Genomic DNA, 20,031 nt, shown 5'->3' on the forward strand with positions numbered 1-20,031 from the left:
CTATGCTATGTTCCCGCACTTCATGTTAAAATCTTTAATGCATGGTCGGCGTTGGTTTCGTTTGCTATTTTGCGAGTTTGTACAGTTCATAAAAGTTGGTCAAGACCTTCTTTTGTTGGGAGTCTGGATAGGGCGATTTTTGTCATATAGAAAACGCACAATTGATATTGAAGCCTTGATCTAGCAAGAAAGTCTTGTATTTATCGTAACGACTCATATCTCATATGAAGAGTAAAAAGTTGTTATTCTTATTTGAACAGCAACCGGTAGCGGAAATCGATAGTATAAGCGGGGTCGCTGACTGCGATCTCTTGCCCGTCTTCTACTAAATCTCTAAGCTTGTAGTTTAGATTGGCCCTGGTCTGTTCCTCCAATTGAGGCGGGAAACGCTGGTAGAGTGTCTTTTCTTCCGTTCTCATGCTAGGCTTCTTAAGCTGAGCTTCCGGCCGGTCGCCAAGAGTGTCGATGTACTCTTGCAGCGTCATGTCCGGATCAACGGTCATGCTTCGCGCGAGGTTGCCACAGACAGGGCAATCCGGTTTCTTTTCAGCCTCGAACGTATAGGTGTACACACCTTCTTCGCCGGCGTACATCATATAGTTGTCAAGGTACGGGTTGCACGATGTGGCGATCTTTAATGCCTCAGATGTTGTCGCAGCGGCAATGACGGCGTTTGTAGAGGCGATTGCAGGAATGATGTTCTTGACTACACCCTGGGTCATCTGGAAGGTGACTCCGTGGATATGGAATTGCTTTGCTCGCTCCAGAGCCGCATTGTACAGCCAATTAATGTGGTCCAGATCATCACTATCGAAAGGGTCGTCCTTGCGCTTTTCCTGCCAGGCGATCTGATGCGCCCACTCGATACAATGCTGGGGCTGCGAGGTATAGTCGCAATTGTGCATAGCGGAACCGCAGGGCGGGGAGCATGCATGTCAAGCTGACATTCAATGCACGAAGACAGAGTTGGTAGAATAACACGCGCCTGCCCTTTGAAGCCTGGTCCTTGTTAGCCTCCTGTGATGGCCCAGGGTGGTCGAATTCCATACCTTCAGTTCCTCCATCAATGAGAGGCTTCAGGCTCTCAGGGTTTTCAGGATCAACCATGCCAATAAGGGTGGCATTGATCCATCGTCTTGCTTCTATGCTATCGAGACCGCAAACGACTATCTTGAACTGCATATAGTAATCCTCATCCTTATCTTGAATCTTCCCTACATAAGGGGTAATTTTGACGCCTTTGACTCGTCTCTCTACGAAAGCAGCCGCAACCTCGGCTTTAGGTTTGCCGATGTCAGACTGACGAAATAAAAACTGACGATTCAGATTAGAGATGTCGATGGTATCTGTTATAGTTAGCTGTGGACCCAGGACAAAGTGATAGGGGAAAGACTCACCCATATCAATAACATGGATATCCTTGAAACCGGACAAAGCAAGGTTCTTCAGGATCTCGCATCCTAGACCTCCAGCCCCGCTAAGATCGTTTCACTTAGTGACCATACCCATCTACAACAGGAGGGGCGCGTATATACATACATCACTCTGGGCTACGTTAGTGGTTGATGATTTGCTTAATCACTTCAGAACATACAGAATTTTTGACGTCTCCAAAGCACTAATGGTTTCCGGACCAGGCACCCAGTCTTCATCGCTGAAAGGTCCCGGCTTGGTTAAAACCTTGTGGAGGTGTTTCCTGCGTGGAGTAAGCGAAACTATTAATGATAAAAGTGAGAAGGGCATCTTACCACCTAAGGTAAGAGTCTGCGGAAGCCATATTGGGCAAAGGTTGCGCTCTATTCAATCTAGGCTACAATGGGCGTCTCTGTAATTAGTTGATTTCACCGCATCCGTAGTTAATGACGCCAGTAGCTCGAGCTGTACACTTCACTAAAATGAGTGTTTCAGAAGAGTCGATGATAAATACAAGTCTCCTTTTTAAAAGCCACCTAAATCCTCAGGGCACAAATGAGACAACCTATGCCTGGCGGAAACAAGTGCAGGTCGTGAAGATGGGGGATCGTTGATTGATTGATTGATTGTTCCAGATACACTCCGCTGCACGTGACCCCTCCGCTTATACAATTTCCTCCAACCTTTGCCAATCATTCTATTTTCTTCCAACGCCAGTTACTCAAGAAAATGGACGGCTTATTGACAGAGGTTAAGACCGTTACTCATGGCCGGGATACGTCTCTGTCGATTGTCAAGGAGGGACCTGTCGACGGATTAGAGAGGCATAAAGCCACTTCAGAAGCCGACACCGATGCAGATCCAACATCTGCGGATTATATATTAACAGTACTGCAATCGAAGCCTGACCGCGCGGGACTTTATGGCGTCTTAAAAGTACTGGATCCATCAAATGAAAGCATAATCCCAAAGGCCTTTGATATTAGAGTCCCAAGTCCGACAGCAGCTCAAATACTTAATGCCTTAGGCACCGTCACGGTCCCTGATCATTGGGCCTCATTGAATACAAAGTCAAAGGGTTCAACGCCAGAGGACAATAAACTACGAGCCGCTCTGTTGAGATGCTTTAGCAGCGTGTCTGGTACAAGTTGCTTGGTGGCTCAACTCCGCTCACTTATAACTGCGGCGCGGTCATCCTCCCAACAGACGAAAGAATCAGGGCCTCAAATTCAGATCCGAGATATTCTGACATTTCTTTCTGCTCTCCTGAAGCCCAAAGATCTTACATTGCGCATATACATGGATATTGAAGCTCTCTACAGCAATACAACTCAGAAGCAGGTTGCCTGGAGAGAATTCCTATCTCTTGTTGCTGCTAGCAAGGTTCTCTCGGCTACAGCGGAGGCTCTCACGTTAGCTGGGAATTTTGATGGATTGAGTACAATCTTATGGATTGGAGACGGCCCTAAATATACCTCTTGGTTAGGTACTAACATCTGTCACATGGTGTCAAAACTTGATTTCGATAACCGGGATGCTTGGAAAGCGGTTGCCTCTCTAACCGGACGAGCATTGAGCCTTGGCTATACAGGTACTTTGCACTACTCATACCCCATTTCTTATACTGATATTCATACCCAGATTATTTGGCCTGCGAATTGTACACCAGCTTGCTCATCAACGAGACTCTCCGAGAACGATATAGTTCTCTCTTCGATGAACTTCGGCCGATGGAGCAGTTTGCGGTGTTGGAAGCTACGTTCCGCGAAGTTGACAAGAAATATTTCTTGACATTGATCGATGAGAGCAACGAGGCTATTCTAGACCAGCATGTTAATGTTGTTGCAGGACTGTGTTATAGCATTATTGGAGAGCGCCAACATATGCAAACTCAGCTTCTGGATTGGCTGTCAAAAGGCCAGGGTGGCTCTATAAAGACTATCGGGTTACGCCGGGCATTGCTGGCTAGCTTTGCAGATCAGAAGGGTAAGTTCAACTCAGCATTGTCTTAAAGTCTTTAGTAACATGGGGTGGTATAGACTCAATGATGACGCTGCTCAAAAAGAGCCTGGAACAGTCTAGTGACAAGTTCTACATTAAGCATGCGCCAATTGTGAGCCAAGAAGGTACACCCACGTCTTTAAGACTGTAGTTAAGGCCTTGATAATGACATACCTCAGCGAACACCCAAGTCCTCCTTCTGGCAGCAGGATACCTTAAGCGGCTTGATTCAAATGCCATGATGGAAATAGGACGTTCGAGTGCGTTTCTTAACGCGGTTTCCAACCGTTTAGCCGCGTCATCATCTAAAGCTCGATTTCTTGGAATGATCATTGGGATGTCAATTTCGCAGCTCATTGAACAGCCAGGGAAAGCAATGAAATTCGACCTCGAAGAAATGGAAAGCGAACGGGCTTTATGGTACTTCAACTTGGTCAACACTCAAGACAGTGTTGGGTCTTTGGAATCAATTAAATCGCCAACTGACTCAGAACCTGCCAAACGCTCATCCAACCCGGCAACTGCTACTCGAAAACCGCCACTTCCGCGGACAGCGAAGATAGTGGCCATTGAAGAAATAGAGTCCGAAAATGAAAAGTCTGAAGATGAGGACCTTATCCCCTACGAAAAACCCGATGAAGATCCATACGATTCAGACGAGGACCCAACGTTAATCCAACGCAACAAGCCAACAGCACCAGTGTGAGTCGGGCAAGAATATTCTCTTGTATAAATGTGACTGACATGCTTTAGCTACATCCGCGACCTCATAATCTGCCTAAGAGACACGGAGAATATAGAACGTTTTGAACTGGCGATATGCACTGCGCCCTCATTAATCAGACGTAAAACTGCCTTTGGGACTGAGCTCGTTGAAAATACCGAAGAGCTGGCTCTTGTCATAGTTGGTTTACAAGAGCAGAGCAAATTCCCAAAATTCCATGAGTATCGGCTCCAGAGTATCATCGCCTTGATCGTGTCCCAGCCTTTGAGGATGGGCCGATGGTTCACTGCGATGTTCTTCGACGGAGACCTGTCTCAAGTCCAACGATCCGCAGTTCTGACAGGTCTAGGTCTGAGTGCTCGTGAAATAGCTGGGAATGGCGAGAATGACGCTAAGACACTGGGCCTCCCAACACTACCAGACACGTTGTTCCCATCCAAGAAGTTACCAGCCAATCTGGAAGCTTTATACTCGAGCAATGAATCTCCAATCGCCAGTCTAACAAAGAAGCTAGCACAAACTTCCCTCCAACCGCTGGCAGCTAATGCTGCCGATTCGCTTTCTGGCCCGAACGCGCTTAAAGTCCGAACATTCTCTTCCCGAATGGAGGTCGAGAAGCAACGTCAGCAGCGAGAGGCCCAACGACAGAAATCTACAGCTAAGGATCTCTACAAAGTGTTGGTGGAAGGGTTCTTCTACCCACTAAAGGGTCGATTTGAGATCATGATGCTACAGTTCTCTTCGTGAGTACTACCTAATAAATGACACTTCTACCAGGACCTCATTCTGACAACGATACAGATCAACAGCACCTTCATATAACCCCTTCCTCACTCCTAATCTCCTTACGTTATTCATCCAGACCCTTACCCTCACCCTTTCTACTATGGGGCCTCATACCCCGTACCTCCCTACTGTCACTGAGGACGCATTAACATTCCTCCTCTCGCTCCACACACGTCCCGTTTCTGATGACCCCATAATCCTCTCTGCTCTTCTGGCTTTCTTCCTCGCGATGGTAGATTTGAACGTCGCATCAGGCTCTACTGGCGAGGAACGACTCGTCACCGAGTTCGCGTCGCAGGTCATCGAGCTGCGGGATTGGGCAGGTGAGGTTTTCGACCGTACACCTTCAGTCAAGGGAGACGAGCCCAGAGAACAGGTTAGAACGTTAGCAGCAGGGGTCATGGTAAAGCTAGGAGAAGTGATGGAACGGTACCAAGGGCGGTTGATGGGCGTGAATTCTGGGTTTAAGTATTGATCTGTGTAGATAGAAATAGTGTACTCCGTACACTACCCAACAATCCAGTATAAAGTGCTCAGCGTATCATTTTCATTCATGGTTATTAACTAAGTCATGACGATTAAGATATAACTATGCATAACAATTACTCGCAAAGGCCCTCGTACCCCATGACCAGTTATTCCGTCTTCGTGAAATCTTGCTTCTCAATCGCAGCCTCCATCATCTTATCCCCATTGATAATGCTTGTGGTACAGATCACGATCTTCCTCCTCGGTGCCTCCTGCTCAGCAATAAACCGCAATGCAGCAATTTCCGTAAACGTAATACCACCCAAGAAAAACACATAAACTGTCTTGGTAGCATTGTTACCGCTAAGTGTTTGTCGGGCACGGATCGCCTTGTCATCGCCCTTTTGGACGATACTGAACGTTGCGCCGCGGGCGCTCTTGACTACGTCTTCGAACCCAAGCCAGCCTGGGGACGCGGTACTCGCTGGACTGGGCGAGGCGGAGGCAGCGACGGATCCACCTCGGATGAGCGAGAGGACGTATGGCTTTTGCAGGACGCATTGGACGAGACGGACGCTGAGGGGGGCGAAGCCGCTGTAAACGTAGGCGATGTCGTTCGGGTCCTTCTCGCTGACTTCCTCGACTACGAGACGGAGGTTCTTACGTAGATAGCCATAGTTTGTTTTGGAGCCTGGTTGAGTTCCCGTTGTCGGGAGGAGCATGGCTGTAGCGGAGGATCGGGGTTGAAGGAGTTCCATTTTCTCGAGAGCAGAGAACGTGAGTAGGTGTTGGTGGCCGTATGCGTGGACGATCTGTCGCTTGAAGTTTTCGAGGTCGCGTGGGCGGAGACCGCCTGCCATGCAGGATTCCAGACAAAGGAGGCGGAGGACGGTTTTGAGAGGGACGTCGCGAGCGATGAGCTCTTCGACAGAGTCGTGTTGGTAGGTTGGGTCAGCGCCTGCAGCGTTGTTTTGCTGGACTTCAAGGACCTTGCGAAAGATGTCTGAGCGGGTGTTTCGCATGATCTCCTCGGCGAGGTTGGTGTGGACGCGGAGGCTTTGATGCTCCAGTTGGTATGTTGGTAGCTTGTTGACGAACTCGCGGAGTTCGGTTGTGGTCTTCGCTGTGTGGCGGCTTTCGTAGTCACTTTCGAGACGACGGGCTACCTTGTTCAGAATGTCGCCGACAATGGCGAAGTTGGCGTCACGCAATTGGCTGAAGAGTTGATCGGAGGCGTCTAGCTGGATTTTGCGCTTTTGGCCCTGCTTGGATGTTTGCTGTGGGACTTTGGAAGATTCTTGTGCTTGGGGGGCAGGTGTTGGGCCGACGATGGCTGTGTCCACATCTGCCTGATTGTGCTTGATCCCTACTGTTTCATCGATCAAGCCTTCATACGTGAGTTGAGTGAGAAGGGCAGAGCCGAAGTCGACTTCTCGGTCAATGATGATCAGGCTTTCAGTGTCTGCGCTTGGGAGGAGCCCCCTGGAGCTGAGGTCAGTCAGGCCAGAGCTCTCTTCAGCGTCAAGCTCCTTCCTCATGCGTAGCAAAAGATCTGCCAGTCGTCGTGCATTGTCACCCTTGCCGATTATACGGGGGAAGTAACCGTGCCTCTGCTGAATACTCATGAGAGCCTTGGCGGCCAGGTAGACACAGCCTGGATCCTTGTGCTGCGACAATCAATATGCATCCTTTCGCAGGACAAGGCTGAAGCTTACCAGGTACAAGTCGCTAAACGAGTCATCTAGCTCTAATGACAAGACATCTTGCTCCAGAGGCATGAAGTGCACGGGAAGTTCTGCGATGTTCACATCCCCGATGATTCCTGCATCTTCTAGGATTGCATTGCTTACAAGCGTACGTCTTGGGGCCCAGAATATAGAGAATTCATGTTCAACATTTCCATTCCGCTGTAGGCGTTTAATCTGGTCTAAGAGATGTCAGCTCATTCTGATGGCATTCAGTCGGAGAAATTGAGAAAGAAAGCCTTATGGATGAGCTGATATAAAATAACAAGATTCTTAATTTAGGGATCATTTGACTACGTAGAGTAGGAATGCATCTGCGTAATCTACTGTTTGTCCCATGTGTGGTGTCCGCGCTTCACCATTCATAAGACGAGCAGACAGAAACAAAACTACGAGACGGTGGTAAGCAGAAAACGACATACCTGCGACGGTCCGCACCTGGCGTGTCTTTTCAGCATGAACTAGAAATACGACATTGCGTTGAGAGGAGTCCACATTGGCATTCTCCAGTAGGAACACTCGGTCTACACCGTACTCTTGGAGTAGAGAGAACTTGACAAATAGCCCGACTGGACCGGCCAGATCCTGGCTGACAACAAGGTTCTTCTTCCCACGCACCTGCACCGATTTCAGCTAAGCCCGAGAGATATGTTGGTGCCTTGAGAGACCCGGAGCCTTACTCACGCCTTCAAGCAGAGTCAACAGATCCCTACGCGCTTTATCCTTAAAATAGTCAGCATCGGACCCAAAATACGGCGCCATGGCTGCCAGGGAAGCACTTGAGGACGTGTGATTGGGAGAGGAAGGCAAAGAAGCCAACCTTGAATGTTTTCGGCGACGTCCTTTTGAGGCTTTGACGGTACACGCTAAACCCTGTCCGGCCTAGTCACTACACCGCCCAGCACTGCCACATGGGGTTTGTATGGATGTACTGTACAATACAGGTATTGCAGTTAGGTAGCCTTTTTGTCAAGGACCCTTTGATTAAGCCGTGGTACTGGTAATATTTGTCGCCACGGGGTCTCGACTCTCCATCCAATAATTCCCCAGGAGGGTCTCCTTTAATTGTGCCAGTTTCACATTTCCTTTCTCCTGTCTCAGTTCTTCCCCCTCTCGGTTATTGGAGCCATTCCACCTTCTTCTGTTCAGTCTCATATCCTGCTGTATTTGCTGTTTTCTTTTCTTTTCTTTTTTATTTTGGCTGTATGTGTTTGTGTGTGCTTCATACCCATTTGCACTAAGTTCAGGTTCTACTACAAGATGGTATTCGGACGTAAGAAGGACGACGACGATTCCTCTAACCGCCGTGCGCTCTTCGGCTCTAGGTCGAAGAATAAGAGCCCCGCGCCTCCCGCCAACCCTTACGCAAAGCCTATTCCTACTGACCCTTATACTAAAGCCAAGATCAATGCCGGAGTGGCTCCTCTACCAGCGGGCGAACAGCCACCTGCTCACAACACCCCTGCGGGCGCAAACGTCCCTGGCGATAACAAGCTCCAGGGAGGTTACGCTCCCAACAAGTTTGTCAACCAAGGTGGATATGGAGGTGATCGATTTGGTGGTGGGGGTCCAGCCCCGGCCGCGTCGCGTTATGGCCCCGGTGGCTATGGAGGATTAGGTAGCGCCGATCCCAATGATCCAGGTGACGCTGGCAGAGAAGCATTGTTTGGAGGAGCTAGGGAAAGAGCGGAACAACAGCAGCCACAGGGTGCACCACCACCCCCGTACTCCGAGGGCACCCCCTCTTACGGCGGCGGTAGCAATGCATACACCACCTCGACCTATCAGGAACGCCATCTTACAGCAGAGGAAGAGGAAGAGGAAGAGATCCAGACCATCAAGCAGGACATCCGGTTTATCAAGCAGGGTGATGTGGCATCCACCCGGAATGCCCTTCGTATCGCGGCACAGGCCGAGGAGACAGGCCGGGAGACTCTTGCTCGTTTGGGTGCGCAAGGCGAGCGTATCCACGATACTGAGAAGAGCTTAGACATTGCCACGATAGAAGGCCGTATTGCCGAGGAGAAGGCAAAGGAGTTGAAGACGCTTAACAAGAGCATGTTCGCCGTTCATGTCTCAAACCCTTTTACCAGCGCCCGTCGTCGCCGAGACCGCGATGAGAAGATCTTGAATACTCACCGGGAAGAGCGTGAAACACGTGAAGGCACTCGCAAGGAGGCTTTCGGCACCAACCAGCGTATGGAGCGCACTTTCAGAGAGATCGACCGTGAAGCCGGCAAGCATAACGGACGAGCGCGTACGAACGCTACCGAGCGTGCTAAATATCAGTTCGAGGCTGATAGTGAGGATGAGGCGATGGAGGACGAGATTGAGCAGAATCTGGACTTGCTTTCCGGAGCAGCTGGCCGGTTGCATGGGCTTTCTAAAGCGACAGGTCGCGAGCTGGATGAGCAGAACCGCCATCTGGAGCGTATCATGCAAAAGGTGAGCTTCACTAATTTCGACCATGCTTGTAGAATAGGAGCTAATTCCGTAATAGAGCGATTTTGTCGACGACCAGATTGCTATGAACCGCGCCAAGCTGGACCGGATTCGTTAGATTCCCCGTGGTATATAGAGAATTTGCGGGAAAGTTGTCGACGCCTGGTGCTCTCAACTTCAATGCGAATTGTCACTGTGCATATTTTTCCCATCAACTACATATCCATGGCGTTCTGGGTTCTCACATCTTCAATCCTAGTGTTTGTTGCCTACCTTGATTCTTGGGGGTTTGCATTGGAGGAAATTAATGGTACTTATTACTTTCGGTCAAATAGAGCATATTCTGATCTATAGCCAAGTTGGCCGCAAGTTATATGGTAGGCTCTATTGTAGAACATAAAGATTTGATTATCTGCTCAAAGACATCCACTAGGCTGGTACGGAATTCCGTCTCCGATTGCTTACCACAGCTACTCATCATACACCTAGTTGGAAATGACCAATTATGAATCTGGCAGACCGAAAACAATCCAGCACTCTATCGAAAAAGCATGTCAATAGCATTCAGTACTGGCTCAGTCAAGCTCTTCTACCCAGCTACCATTCCTGAAGCCCAGGACTCTGGGCATACTTGTCAGGGCGGTTGATCCTTTTACTGAGACCACAGTACTGGGTTCTGAGCTTGCTAGATTCCTCACGTGGATTGAACAGGTCTGTCTTGTCAAATACCTGGCAAATTTCCAGGAATTGTAGCCCATCATAAATCATCAACATATACTACCGCATATAAGACTCCACCATACCCACTACAGACGATAACGAAACCCCACCGTCTTCCAATCAGTCACATCCTCATAATCTTCTGGCCGCAAATCGACCGACCTCACCAACTCCGAAACATCATTGTCACCCCGTCGCCGCTCCTGGACCACCTTGCCTCCAACAGCGCCCGACAAACCAGCATTGCCCTGCACGCCCTCCTCATGATCCCTTCTCTTATTAGTATACTGCAAATAAACCCTTAACGAGATAGCCAAGCCACCAGAAATGATATAGCAGATCAAAATTGCTTTAAACGAAGTCTGATACGTTGGTGCCTCACTCGCTCTAAACAACTGTGGGCCTGCAATATTCCCCGCACAGTATGCCACGAACATCATGGCAGTCATCGTCATTTTCTTCGTGACGCCCCTGTAATTCGCCTGGACGAGAGACATAGCCAGGGGCAAGGCACCCGGCCCCGTCGCGAGGAGGAAGTATCCGAACAGCTGAGCACCTAGAGGGACATGATGAGCGCGGGCGTAGATCAGAGCACTTCCTATGATTGATAAAGCAACAATACAGACGATCAAGATGCAGTTCATCTGTCTATAGCGACCCGCTAACCAGCCTGTAATAGTGATCGTAGAGGCGCTGACCACACTAGAGGGGATATTAATGAGTGTGGATTCAAGCGACGTAAACCCGAAGGATTTAATGACAAGATTTCCAAAGTTTTGCGTACCCCCGTTCGGAATCTGCGTTAGAATGGCGATGGCGAAGAGATGCCAGGTTTTGGGGTCCTGGATACACTCGGATGCCTGCTCCCATTTCCAGTTTGTTTTCTCGGTGCGTCCGGTTCCGGCAATTACCGCGCGATGCGCCATGAATTCCCGTTCTTGGGGTGTTAGGAACGTGGCTTTTGATATGCTATCTGGTAGGAAGGCGAGTAGTACGAATCCCCATAGGAAGGTGGCAATGCCCAAGATGATGAACATCCACATCCATGGTCGGAGAGGGTGCTCGATGTGTCCTATGCCATAAGCTAGGAGACTAGCGACGAGACCGCCGATGGAGTTTCCTGAGAACCAGATCCCGGTTCGGAAGGGGATCTCGTCCCGTGTATACCATGTTGTCGTGATGAACATGAACGCCGGGGTGATCGTTGCTTCTGCGATGCCTAATAGGAATCGGACTGCAAGCAAGCCGCCGTAGTTGACGCAGGCTGCGGTTAGGGCCACGACAGCGCCCCAGAAGAGGGTGTTGGCTGCCATGTATTTTGCGACGGGGAGTCGGGGAATGAGATAGTTTGTAGGGACTTCCCAGAAGAAATAACCGAAGTAGAAGATGCTGGACACCCAGCTGTATTGCTGTCCGACGAGGTGCTGGGTGCGGTTAGTTTGGGGTGGTTTGTGGGAAGTACTAGCTACTAGTAGGGTATAGATGGGTGCATACTGTGTCGTCAATGAGGCCGAAGACGGACGCGCTTGATAGAATGGTTTTATCCATGAAATTGAACATATATGTAATAAACAAGAGAGGAATGAGTCGCATATCCACTTTGCGCAATGTTCTGGAGGCAATGACCTGGGCGTTATCATCGTGGTTGCTTTCGTCTATGGCTCGAGCTGTCGAGGCCATGATGACGCGTTTTATGTTTATGATTTGTTTTAATAATGGGAATATTGTTCATTTCACGATACTGCGCAAAAGGCCTGGTGGGGAGATAGCATTTTATAGATCTACTATTCCAAAAGGAATAAAGGGAGGGGGCATGCTCTTATCATGATTTATCTACTGTGCAGCTGATAAGCCTAAGATGTCGGTAAATTAACCGATTGGAATGCAGGTAAATTAATGTCATGTAGACTTCATCTTTCTACTTATACTCACCCCTAATATATGGTTCTACATAATGGTATGCTACTTTGAACAAGCAATTAAGGGTAATATCTTTAAATATGTAACGTAAGCAAGATGTGTGGTAAGTGAACATATCTATTGTATACCTTCACAGACGCTGATTCCTACTCTTTCGGGGCACAGGCCCACTATTGATTAAGAAGAACTTACAATCTTAGATGGGATTGCTGCAGGTAGGATAAGTCATACCGACTAAGGATTTGCTTTCTACAAGAACGGAATTTTATTCTCACTACACTAGCACAAACCTGAGACCGTTGACCAAGGTACCAAGGTACCAAGTTGTTGTGTGTGGTGAGGTCTAAATCCGGTGGGTTCGCGCCGAAGTGAGATACTCTAAACAGAATCTAGCTTTCACGGTGAAATGTAAATCTAGCGATGTTCGCTCGATAGTCTGACATAAAAGCCGCCAGAGGTTCCTCTTGCCCACAATCGTCTGGATTGTTCATTCGAGGACTGTTCATCTTCAGCGGCTTCGAACCTCAACAGAGCTCGAGCACACAAGCGCTCGATATCACAGAAACAAACAGTATTGGAAGTATAATCGACCATATTGGCCTCCGCGATCCCTTCTTGCCAGGTGAATCCCAATGCCTAGTTTTCTTATGGTGATTCTCCCGACATTAGATAGCTCGAAGTCACTCATCCTCTTTTGGCCCACCTTATATAGCATCCAGGTATGTTGATTTGAAATATGGCCCAGATATCCGACTGGTATATCATTTGCTTCCTTTGCCAGTTCTTAGTGAATGATTCTTTTAGTGCGACAAGGCTCCCTCTAGCTGAAAGTTCCAGTCTACCGTATGTCATAGATAATGAGCCAATATAGCAACCCAAGGAAGTAGCTCTGACAAGCTGTCTCATATACCGTGTGGATAATACAATTATAGCAACTCAAACTCACCGTCTACGTAGGGAGTTCTCAGGTGGCTTGTCCGAAGGATTCGAAAAGCACATTGGCCGTGTCAGTAAGCTAATTGAGAGGTCTCCAAGCCCGAGCAGAAAGTCACCTGCTTACAAGCACTTGATTACCTGATGAAATAATCTGAGGCTATCAAGAACGCGGGAGGACTATTGGAATGTGGATTGATCTACATGTGGCCTCTTACAGTAGATGAATAATTCCTCGGCCTAGTTAGGGCACAATTACCAGGTGTTTAATATTCGTGCTGAGAAGAGATAAGCCCTCCTTATCAATCCTTGTCCTAACCAGTAGATAAAATATGAAAACAAAGAACCCAGTTGTACGCGTTGTATACGTGACGGACCTTACCAGAACGCTGACCATTACTATATTAGACCCACTCATAACAACCAAGGCACGTGCGTATAGGGACCGTTAAGCCACATTCGGTATGTACAAATAGCAATTATGGCTGATTGCAATCCAGAACAGCTCGTGCTCGTTTTGATGGACCACGATGTTTGAACCACGAGTACCTTCGTTATGTTACTGTCAATGGGATCCATGACTTCGGGGTTCACAAGTTCATCTTGTTACCAGTCACGTAGTATATGGTCAAACATTTGGATTAGTTCTCAGTTCTATGGCAGCAAAATTATTGTCTTCCGCGGACTATTTAGTGGCAACTTTTACATTCTTTTCCCGATGAATTATATCTAGTGTCGTAACCTATGACTTTAAAATATAGACATAAGGTAATACGGCAACCAATGCATACCCTGGACAAAAGGAAAGTCGAAGATACTCAAGAAATCAATATTAATTAACACTTATTTGCACTCATCGGAAGATCTCCGCAAAGATATGTAACGGCAATGAGGGGAATCTAAAACTTGGGATGTCATTAGCTACGGCCCCCGATCCTTCGCACCTTTCTTATCAGAAAAACGGCCGATTGTCGGACAGTGCCGCCGAAGGAATGACTCCAATGGACCCTCAAATCCATTGCCCAATGTCCCCATAGATTGAGATACTACTTACAATATACTCAGAGCATGACTGAGAGAACTTGAGCCCTAAACATACCTTCCATCAAGAGTTGGATACGAAGCATGAACGGCCTCCAAATAACTCCTTTCATAAGCTCCCTCCCCAAAGTCGAACTACATGTCCACATCGAAGGCACCCTAACACCAGCCCTCCGATGGAAGCTCGCTCACAAAAACAACATCCCTCTTCGATACCCCACCTACGAAGCGCTGGTTGACTCATACAAAATAACGTACAATCACCGTCGCGAGCTCAATGGCGACAATGGTGCCCCCACCTTCCTAGAAACCTATTACGAGGGCTGCCAGGTCCTCTGCACAGAAGATGATTTCTACGAGCTTACTATGACGTATTTCGAAAAGGCAAAAGACATGAACGTGCGCTATGTCGAGCCATTCTTTGATACCCAGGCTCATACTAAACGAGGTATTCCCATTGAGGCAGTGTTGAATGGGTTTCTCCGCGCCCAGCATGATGGAGCCAGAGAACTCGGAGTGAAGAGTAACTGGATCTTCTGCTTCCTGCGTGACCACCCGGTCGAGGAAGGACTGGGGGCGTTTCGCTCTGCGTTGCCTTGGGCTCGAACAAAGGATGGAAAGGGGAAGGGGTTATTCCATGCGGTCGGACTGGCGAGTAATGAGTATGATCGACCTCCGGGACTCTTTGAAAAGGGGTTTCTGTTGGCCAAGGAGGCTGGTTTACATGTGACCATGCACTGTGATGTTGACCAGAAGGATGTGGTGGAGCATATGCGCGAGGGTATTTTCAATGTCTGTGCGGGTTCTGGAGCGGATCGGATTGACCATGGTCTCAATGCGACTGATTCTCCGCAGTTGATAGCCGCGTTGAAAGAGAAAAATATCGGGCTCACGCTTTGTCCACATGCGTACCATCGCAGACAGGCGACGGAGGTGCTTTTTCCTAAGATCAGGAAATTGTGGGACGAGGGTGTCCAGTTTTGTATTAATAGTGATGATCCGACTTATATGCATGATGTTTGGATTGATGGAAACATGATGAAGGTGTACAAGTATTGCGGTTTTACTAAGTCGGATATGGGCAAGCTCGTTCAGAATGCGGTTGAGATGAGCTGGGCAGATGAGGTTACAAAGAGGGAGATCTTTCAGGATTTGGAAAGAGTGCTGGGTGTTGAGAACTTACCTAGTTAGAGAAGCGTCCAGAGTCATGTCAATCAGCTCTGCAGTGCCTTGATTAGACTCATGAGGTGTTTCTCGGATTGAATTCGTGAGGCATTCAGGCTCCAGCCCGAGTATAAACCCCCCCTCCTCTGTTCCCCCTCTATTTCCTCTCCTTTCGTTCCTCACGCCTCATCAAAGCTCCCCGCTTTTGATTCATCGCCATCCTCCCAGTGATAAGTCAATGACCTTCGGGACGGCATTCTGGCTACTGCTTCGCCTTCTCATTATCATCCTGTCGACCTGGCAAGGATGCTGTACGAAAGCCACATTGACGAGGTCTTAATACTATCCTTCATTCCCTCGTTATGCTAGCAGATAAACTATTGGCTACCTCCAAATGTACACAAGTGGCCAAACAGATCCACCTTCATAAGAAACCCCGTATCTCTCGAAAGCACTCAAACCCCATTATTCATATACGGACACCTCGAAACGTTAACCTAGTCAGGTTGATATCAACCACACATGAATCCCATAACTCTAATAAACCCTCCATTCGACTACATCTCACCATACTAAAGAGCCATTCCCTGAGCACTCTAATCCCTCGCAAAACCGAATTTCCTCCTGCAACTTATCAGAGGAATCGTGCTGCGGCACAGCCGGCCAAATATCCTTCCCAACTTCCTCTTCTCTCTTCCTATGATCAAACACCAGCCCTCGAACCATTTTCTGGAAATACAACGGGCCCTAAATACCGTATTAGCATAAGCAAGCTTTTCACACATTGTGATTAAACAAAACCTTCTCAGCCCGAGGGTGCAACTCCCCATTCACAAACACTCCTGCATTCAAATTCTTCTGCGCCGCATTACACAGATCCTTATCCTCGCGCAGGACCTGCTTAAAGAACTCATTGATATAGGTGAAGTCTTCATCTGAAGCGTCGTTATGTCTGTAGACATCATACTCCATGCGAGTCTGCGTCGCGGAAACAGGAACACAGCGCATCATGTACCAAAACGACGGTCTAGAATCTTCTCAGCAACTGCTACCAAACAACAGCACAGAATCAATAAGAACATACGAAACCGTAATCGACGCATTGGGGAAATAAAAAGTACTAAAGATTCCCAGGCCAGGCGTATCCTTCTTATCAGCATTAAAGTGCTGGATATGTCCCGCTTCAGTCTCGACGTAGTATTTGGTCAGATCCGCGACGGCGTTCACGCCTGGATGGCCCGTTGGACAGTGGTAGCACTATTCATATGGCCATCATCAGCTTCCTCCCTTGTCTCTCTCTTCCCTTCGAACGAGTTGAAGATAAAGAAGGGGCAAGGGATGGAGGTATACTTCATTATAATTATCCGCCAGCGTCTTCCAATTGTAATCGCCCATCATACTCCACGTATGATCGAAATGGTACTGCGACAGATCAAACCCCCGCAAGCGAGGCTGCTGGTCCACTCCCTCGAAGTCCTCTTCCCAGGAGACGCTCGGCTGGGAACCAGCCTCCATATTCACCCACACGAAACCAAGATGGTCGATGTGGACGTGAATGGGATAGAGACCCATCTTCTCTTTCTCAAACCCTTCCACATCTTGATACCGAGGTGCTTTCGCAAGCTTACCATCCAGGCCGTAGGACCATCCTGCATAATCACTGTTAACAGTTTGCTTCCTTACCCAAATCCAAAAGACAATTATGGCTTACCATGGTATCCACAAGAAATGATATTAGCAGTCCCAGAACCACCTTCCGTCTGAAGAACAGGATACGCCCGATGTCGACATACATTATGAAAAGCTTTAATCGCACCCGTTCGATCTTTAATAATAAAATAGCCGTATCCGGCCACGTTGAGCTGCACATAATCACCTGGCTTTGAAAACCGGGTGCGGTGGGTTACTACCATCCATTTCTTGGAGAAGATTGCACGGCGTTCGAGAGCATACAGCGCCTCGGAGCGGTACCAGGAGGATGGGAGGGCTTTGGTTTGGAGTTGCTCCTTGGTGGGGGTGCTTGTGGACTTAGTGAAGGGGAAAAGGCGGTTCATTTTTGGTCTTGATGGAAGGGATATAGATACAGGACCGGGTTCTGGTTTTGATGGAAATTTGTGGGGTTGTGGGATGTTTGATATCGGGTCTGGTTCATACGGGTTGGTATTATGGGTTTTCAGGAGTTGATATACTGTGTTTAACTTTTACGCCTTTGGTATCTTGGATCTTCTATCAATATTATCTTGGTGTTGATGAGGGGGTGTTGTCGGATCCGGACCGCTTCCGGGTGGAGTTGGATAGGGCTATGTTCTGGGCTTGGTTAGAGTCCGGTGCTCGATGATTCCACTGTGGCCTTACGCATGAATTGTATTTCTCCTAAGAGTTATACACGCATATCAGTAGCGTGGACTCTGTAAAAAATGCTGCAGGACCATTATATGCTAGTAAGATCGAGGCAGCGACAGTAGGACTAGATGCACTATGAAAGATTGAAATGATACGATAATACTTTACTTCGTTTGGTCATGATGTGTTTGTTCTCTAGTCTCATTGACTAACCTGTGGCAGAATTGTAACTTAAACCAAGAGATACATCTATACAAAATTTAGAACTCATGCTCAGGTACCTCAGCACACCATAAAGATGCCAAACATGCGATGTACCACATGCTCTCCTTCCGAATGCACAAACAAAGCTATGTCATCATAAATCCCCCGGTTCGAACGGCAAAGCCAGTGACACAATTCCGATAACCACAAAGAATGCACAACAGACCCAGATAGGCACAGCCGTCGTAACATCCCCGAAGGTCGCGATGAATGGGGCAGAAAGAGAAGCAATCCGGCCACAGGCGAGCGTTAGTCCACAGCCAATGCCCCTATATGCGTCTGGCATGACTTCCGGCGTATATCTACCCTGCCATGTCAATATCGAATTGCATGTTCGGTTAGATTAAGTAACACTCACCCATAAATGATGCCGTACAGCGCATTGAGCCAAAAGTTAATCATGCTGGAAAAAGCCAAATTCTGTGGCTCGGTCTTGACGGTGGTGAAGGCGCCCGCGAAGGCGGCGGAAGCGCAGGCTGTCAGCGTCATTGAGCGTCGACGTCCGAGGAAGGGCACCTGCACAAGGAAGGCACTTAGAATCGGTCCCCAGATTCCGACTACCGAAGAGATAGACCAGTCGCGGTAGGTCTGATAAGTGCTTCCATCGCCTAATGTGGCTCCGTGCGCTTCAAGGTAATATGGGAGAAACACCGTATAAACGGGATATCTGAACTTGTTAGCATTTATTATTAAAATTCGCAAGCTGTGGACGGGTGTGGTACGCAATGCCGATAAGTAGCCATAGAATGATCAAGCATATCATTGAACGAATCTGCTTCGAGCCATCAAATAATGCGCCCACCATGGAGACGACTTTCTTGAAGGCGCTCTTAGAGTCTTCCAGCTCATGAGGACGCAACTGATCAACCATCATCACATACGTTGATTTGTTGACTTTGCTGATTGTATTGATGGATGCCACTGCTTCGTTCAACTCTCCCCGTGATACAAGCCACTTAGGCGACTCGCTCATTCCCAGCGCAAAAGTGCGCAGAATTGACATGGCGAGACATAATCCCCCAAGGATGATATACAGATATCGCCATCCCATATTATTTGCTTTGGTACATGTTTCTGGAGTAGCGCCAGCTGGACAACAAAAGTTCACTACAAGTGGCCAGGCTGTCCATTGTGGGTCAGCGAAGCTCTTTCAGAAGAGAGAAGGCAATGAGAGTACCTATCAGTCCAGTGATAGCATTTCCTAGGCCCCAGAGACATGCAAGAGAGGTAAGGAGGAAGGCCCACTTGCGTGGTAGAGACTCTGCAAGAACTGTAAGGTCAATTGCCACTATATGTCCATATCAGTATGAGCACGCTCAATCAGAAAACGGAGTGCTTACGGTTCCCGCCGCCAAAGAAAGCAGAGAGCACAACAAAAACATTCAACGCAGCCCAGTTGGGTGAGGCGGCACAGATGGCAGTAAAGACAGACACTCCAAAGATAGATGTCTGCCACGCCAGACGACGGCCAGTAAAATCAGCAATAAGCCCAAAGATAACAGCACCCGCTCCTAAACCTGCGTATTGTGCGGCGGAAAGCAGTGTCGCATATCGAGGACTGAATTCCTTCGAGGCTTGAGGCATGACCAGACTGATGGAAACAAGAAGCATCTGAGGGCCTATTAGATATGGACGACGCTTTTAGAAAAGATCTTGCCTGATCTGCAATAAAACCAAATCCACAAGAAACCATCAGCTGCCATTGATAGCGCCCCATCCCGATTGTTTCAATTGCATTGTTGATAACGTGTTGGTTGAAGTCCGAATGGTTGGCTCCCTGGTGAGATGTTACAGTGCCTTCTGCGAGACTTGCCTTTCTGGTTATTATCTCTTCTGTTTTCTTTTCGGTATCCATCTGACTGATAGCAGCAGTGTCTTGGTTCATTTTCTAGGTGATAATCCGTTGATCAATATGAGGACTACATTCCAAGTTTCTTGGATAATGGTATTATATTTCACCTCCCCAAGAAAAGCCTCGTGACAAACTTGGACTGACCAAAGCCGTCTGATACCTCAGCGGATTCGGCCCGCATCCGTGAGGGGGATCAGAGTCGATAAGAGAAGTTG

At 48.2% G+C, this 20,031-nt stretch overlaps 8 protein-coding genes across 8 annotated transcripts; 3 read left to right on the plus strand and 5 right to left on the minus strand.

Moving 5' to 3' along the window:
* Positions 1-248: 248 nt before the first annotated feature.
* ABOM_006134 (NEDD8-activating protein UBA3) lies at positions 249-1,777 on the minus strand (the record flags this gene model as incomplete). The annotated part of the gene is made up of 6 exons (XM_022533263.1): positions 249-878; positions 946-1,346; positions 1,398-1,477; positions 1,540-1,545; positions 1,595-1,696; positions 1,749-1,777. 6 exons carry the CDS (start codon positions 1,775-1,777, stop codon positions 249-251), a joined length of 1,248 nt encoding a protein of 415 aa, XP_022388600.1.
* Positions 1,778-2,142: 365 nt separating this feature from the next.
* Positions 2,143-5,399, plus strand: ABOM_006135 (telomere length regulation TEL2 family protein; the record flags this gene model as incomplete). Its single annotated transcript, XM_022533264.1, has 6 exons — positions 2,143-3,004; positions 3,055-3,399; positions 3,453-3,539; positions 3,594-4,116; positions 4,168-4,881; positions 4,940-5,399. 6 exons carry the CDS (start codon positions 2,143-2,145, stop codon positions 5,397-5,399), a joined length of 2,991 nt encoding a protein of 996 aa, XP_022388599.1.
* A 160-nt stretch (positions 5,400-5,559) lies between these two features.
* Positions 5,560-7,899, minus strand: ABOM_006136 (Sec1 family protein; the record flags this gene model as incomplete). Its single annotated transcript, XM_022533265.1, has 4 exons — positions 5,560-7,059; positions 7,108-7,319; positions 7,560-7,755; positions 7,822-7,899. 4 exons carry the CDS (start codon positions 7,897-7,899, stop codon positions 5,560-5,562), a joined length of 1,986 nt encoding a protein of 661 aa, XP_022388601.1.
* A 480-nt stretch (positions 7,900-8,379) lies between these two features.
* ABOM_006137 (putative plasma membrane SNARE protein (Sec9)) lies at positions 8,380-9,697 on the plus strand (the record flags this gene model as incomplete). The annotated part of the gene is made up of 2 exons (XM_022533266.1): positions 8,380-9,582; positions 9,638-9,697. Coding segments are annotated over 2 exons (1,263 nt in total), but the record flags the coding sequence as incomplete, so codon positions are not given.
* A 479-nt stretch (positions 9,698-10,176) lies between these two features.
* ABOM_006138 (allantoate permease) lies at positions 10,177-11,979 on the minus strand (the record flags this gene model as incomplete). Its single annotated transcript, XM_022533267.1, has 3 exons — positions 10,177-10,356; positions 10,410-11,723; positions 11,794-11,979. The coding sequence occupies 3 exons, from the start codon at positions 11,977-11,979 to the stop codon at positions 10,177-10,179; spliced, it is 1,680 nt and encodes a 559-aa protein (XP_022388603.1).
* A 2,298-nt stretch (positions 11,980-14,277) lies between these two features.
* ABOM_006139 (adenosine deaminase family protein) lies at positions 14,278-15,384 on the plus strand (the record flags this gene model as incomplete). The annotated part of the gene is made up of 1 exon (XM_022533268.1): positions 14,278-15,384. The coding sequence occupies one exon, from the start codon at positions 14,278-14,280 to the stop codon at positions 15,382-15,384; it is 1,107 nt and encodes a 368-aa protein (XP_022388602.1).
* A 537-nt stretch (positions 15,385-15,921) lies between these two features.
* ABOM_006140 (aromatic ring-hydroxylating oxygenase subunit alpha) lies at positions 15,922-17,411 on the minus strand (the record flags this gene model as incomplete). Its single annotated transcript, XM_022533269.1, has 5 exons — positions 15,922-16,104; positions 16,159-16,384; positions 16,442-16,614; positions 16,708-17,006; positions 17,069-17,411. The coding sequence occupies 5 exons, from the start codon at positions 17,409-17,411 to the stop codon at positions 15,922-15,924; spliced, it is 1,224 nt and encodes a 407-aa protein (XP_022388628.1).
* A 647-nt stretch (positions 17,412-18,058) lies between these two features.
* On the minus strand, positions 18,059-19,548 carry ABOM_006141 (sugar transporter; the record flags this gene model as incomplete). The annotated part of the gene is made up of 5 exons (XM_022533270.1): positions 18,059-18,266; positions 18,323-18,631; positions 18,687-19,086; positions 19,142-19,252; positions 19,305-19,548. 5 exons carry the CDS (start codon positions 19,546-19,548, stop codon positions 18,059-18,061), a joined length of 1,272 nt encoding a protein of 423 aa, XP_022388629.1.
* Positions 19,549-20,031: the final 483 nt, after the last annotated feature.

Source organism: Aspergillus bombycis, assembly GCF_001792695.1.
Source record: "Aspergillus bombycis strain NRRL26010 chromosome Unknown contig00049, whole genome shotgun sequence".
NCBI classification, from domain to species: Eukaryota; Fungi; Ascomycota; class Eurotiomycetes; order Eurotiales; family Aspergillaceae; genus Aspergillus; species Aspergillus bombycis.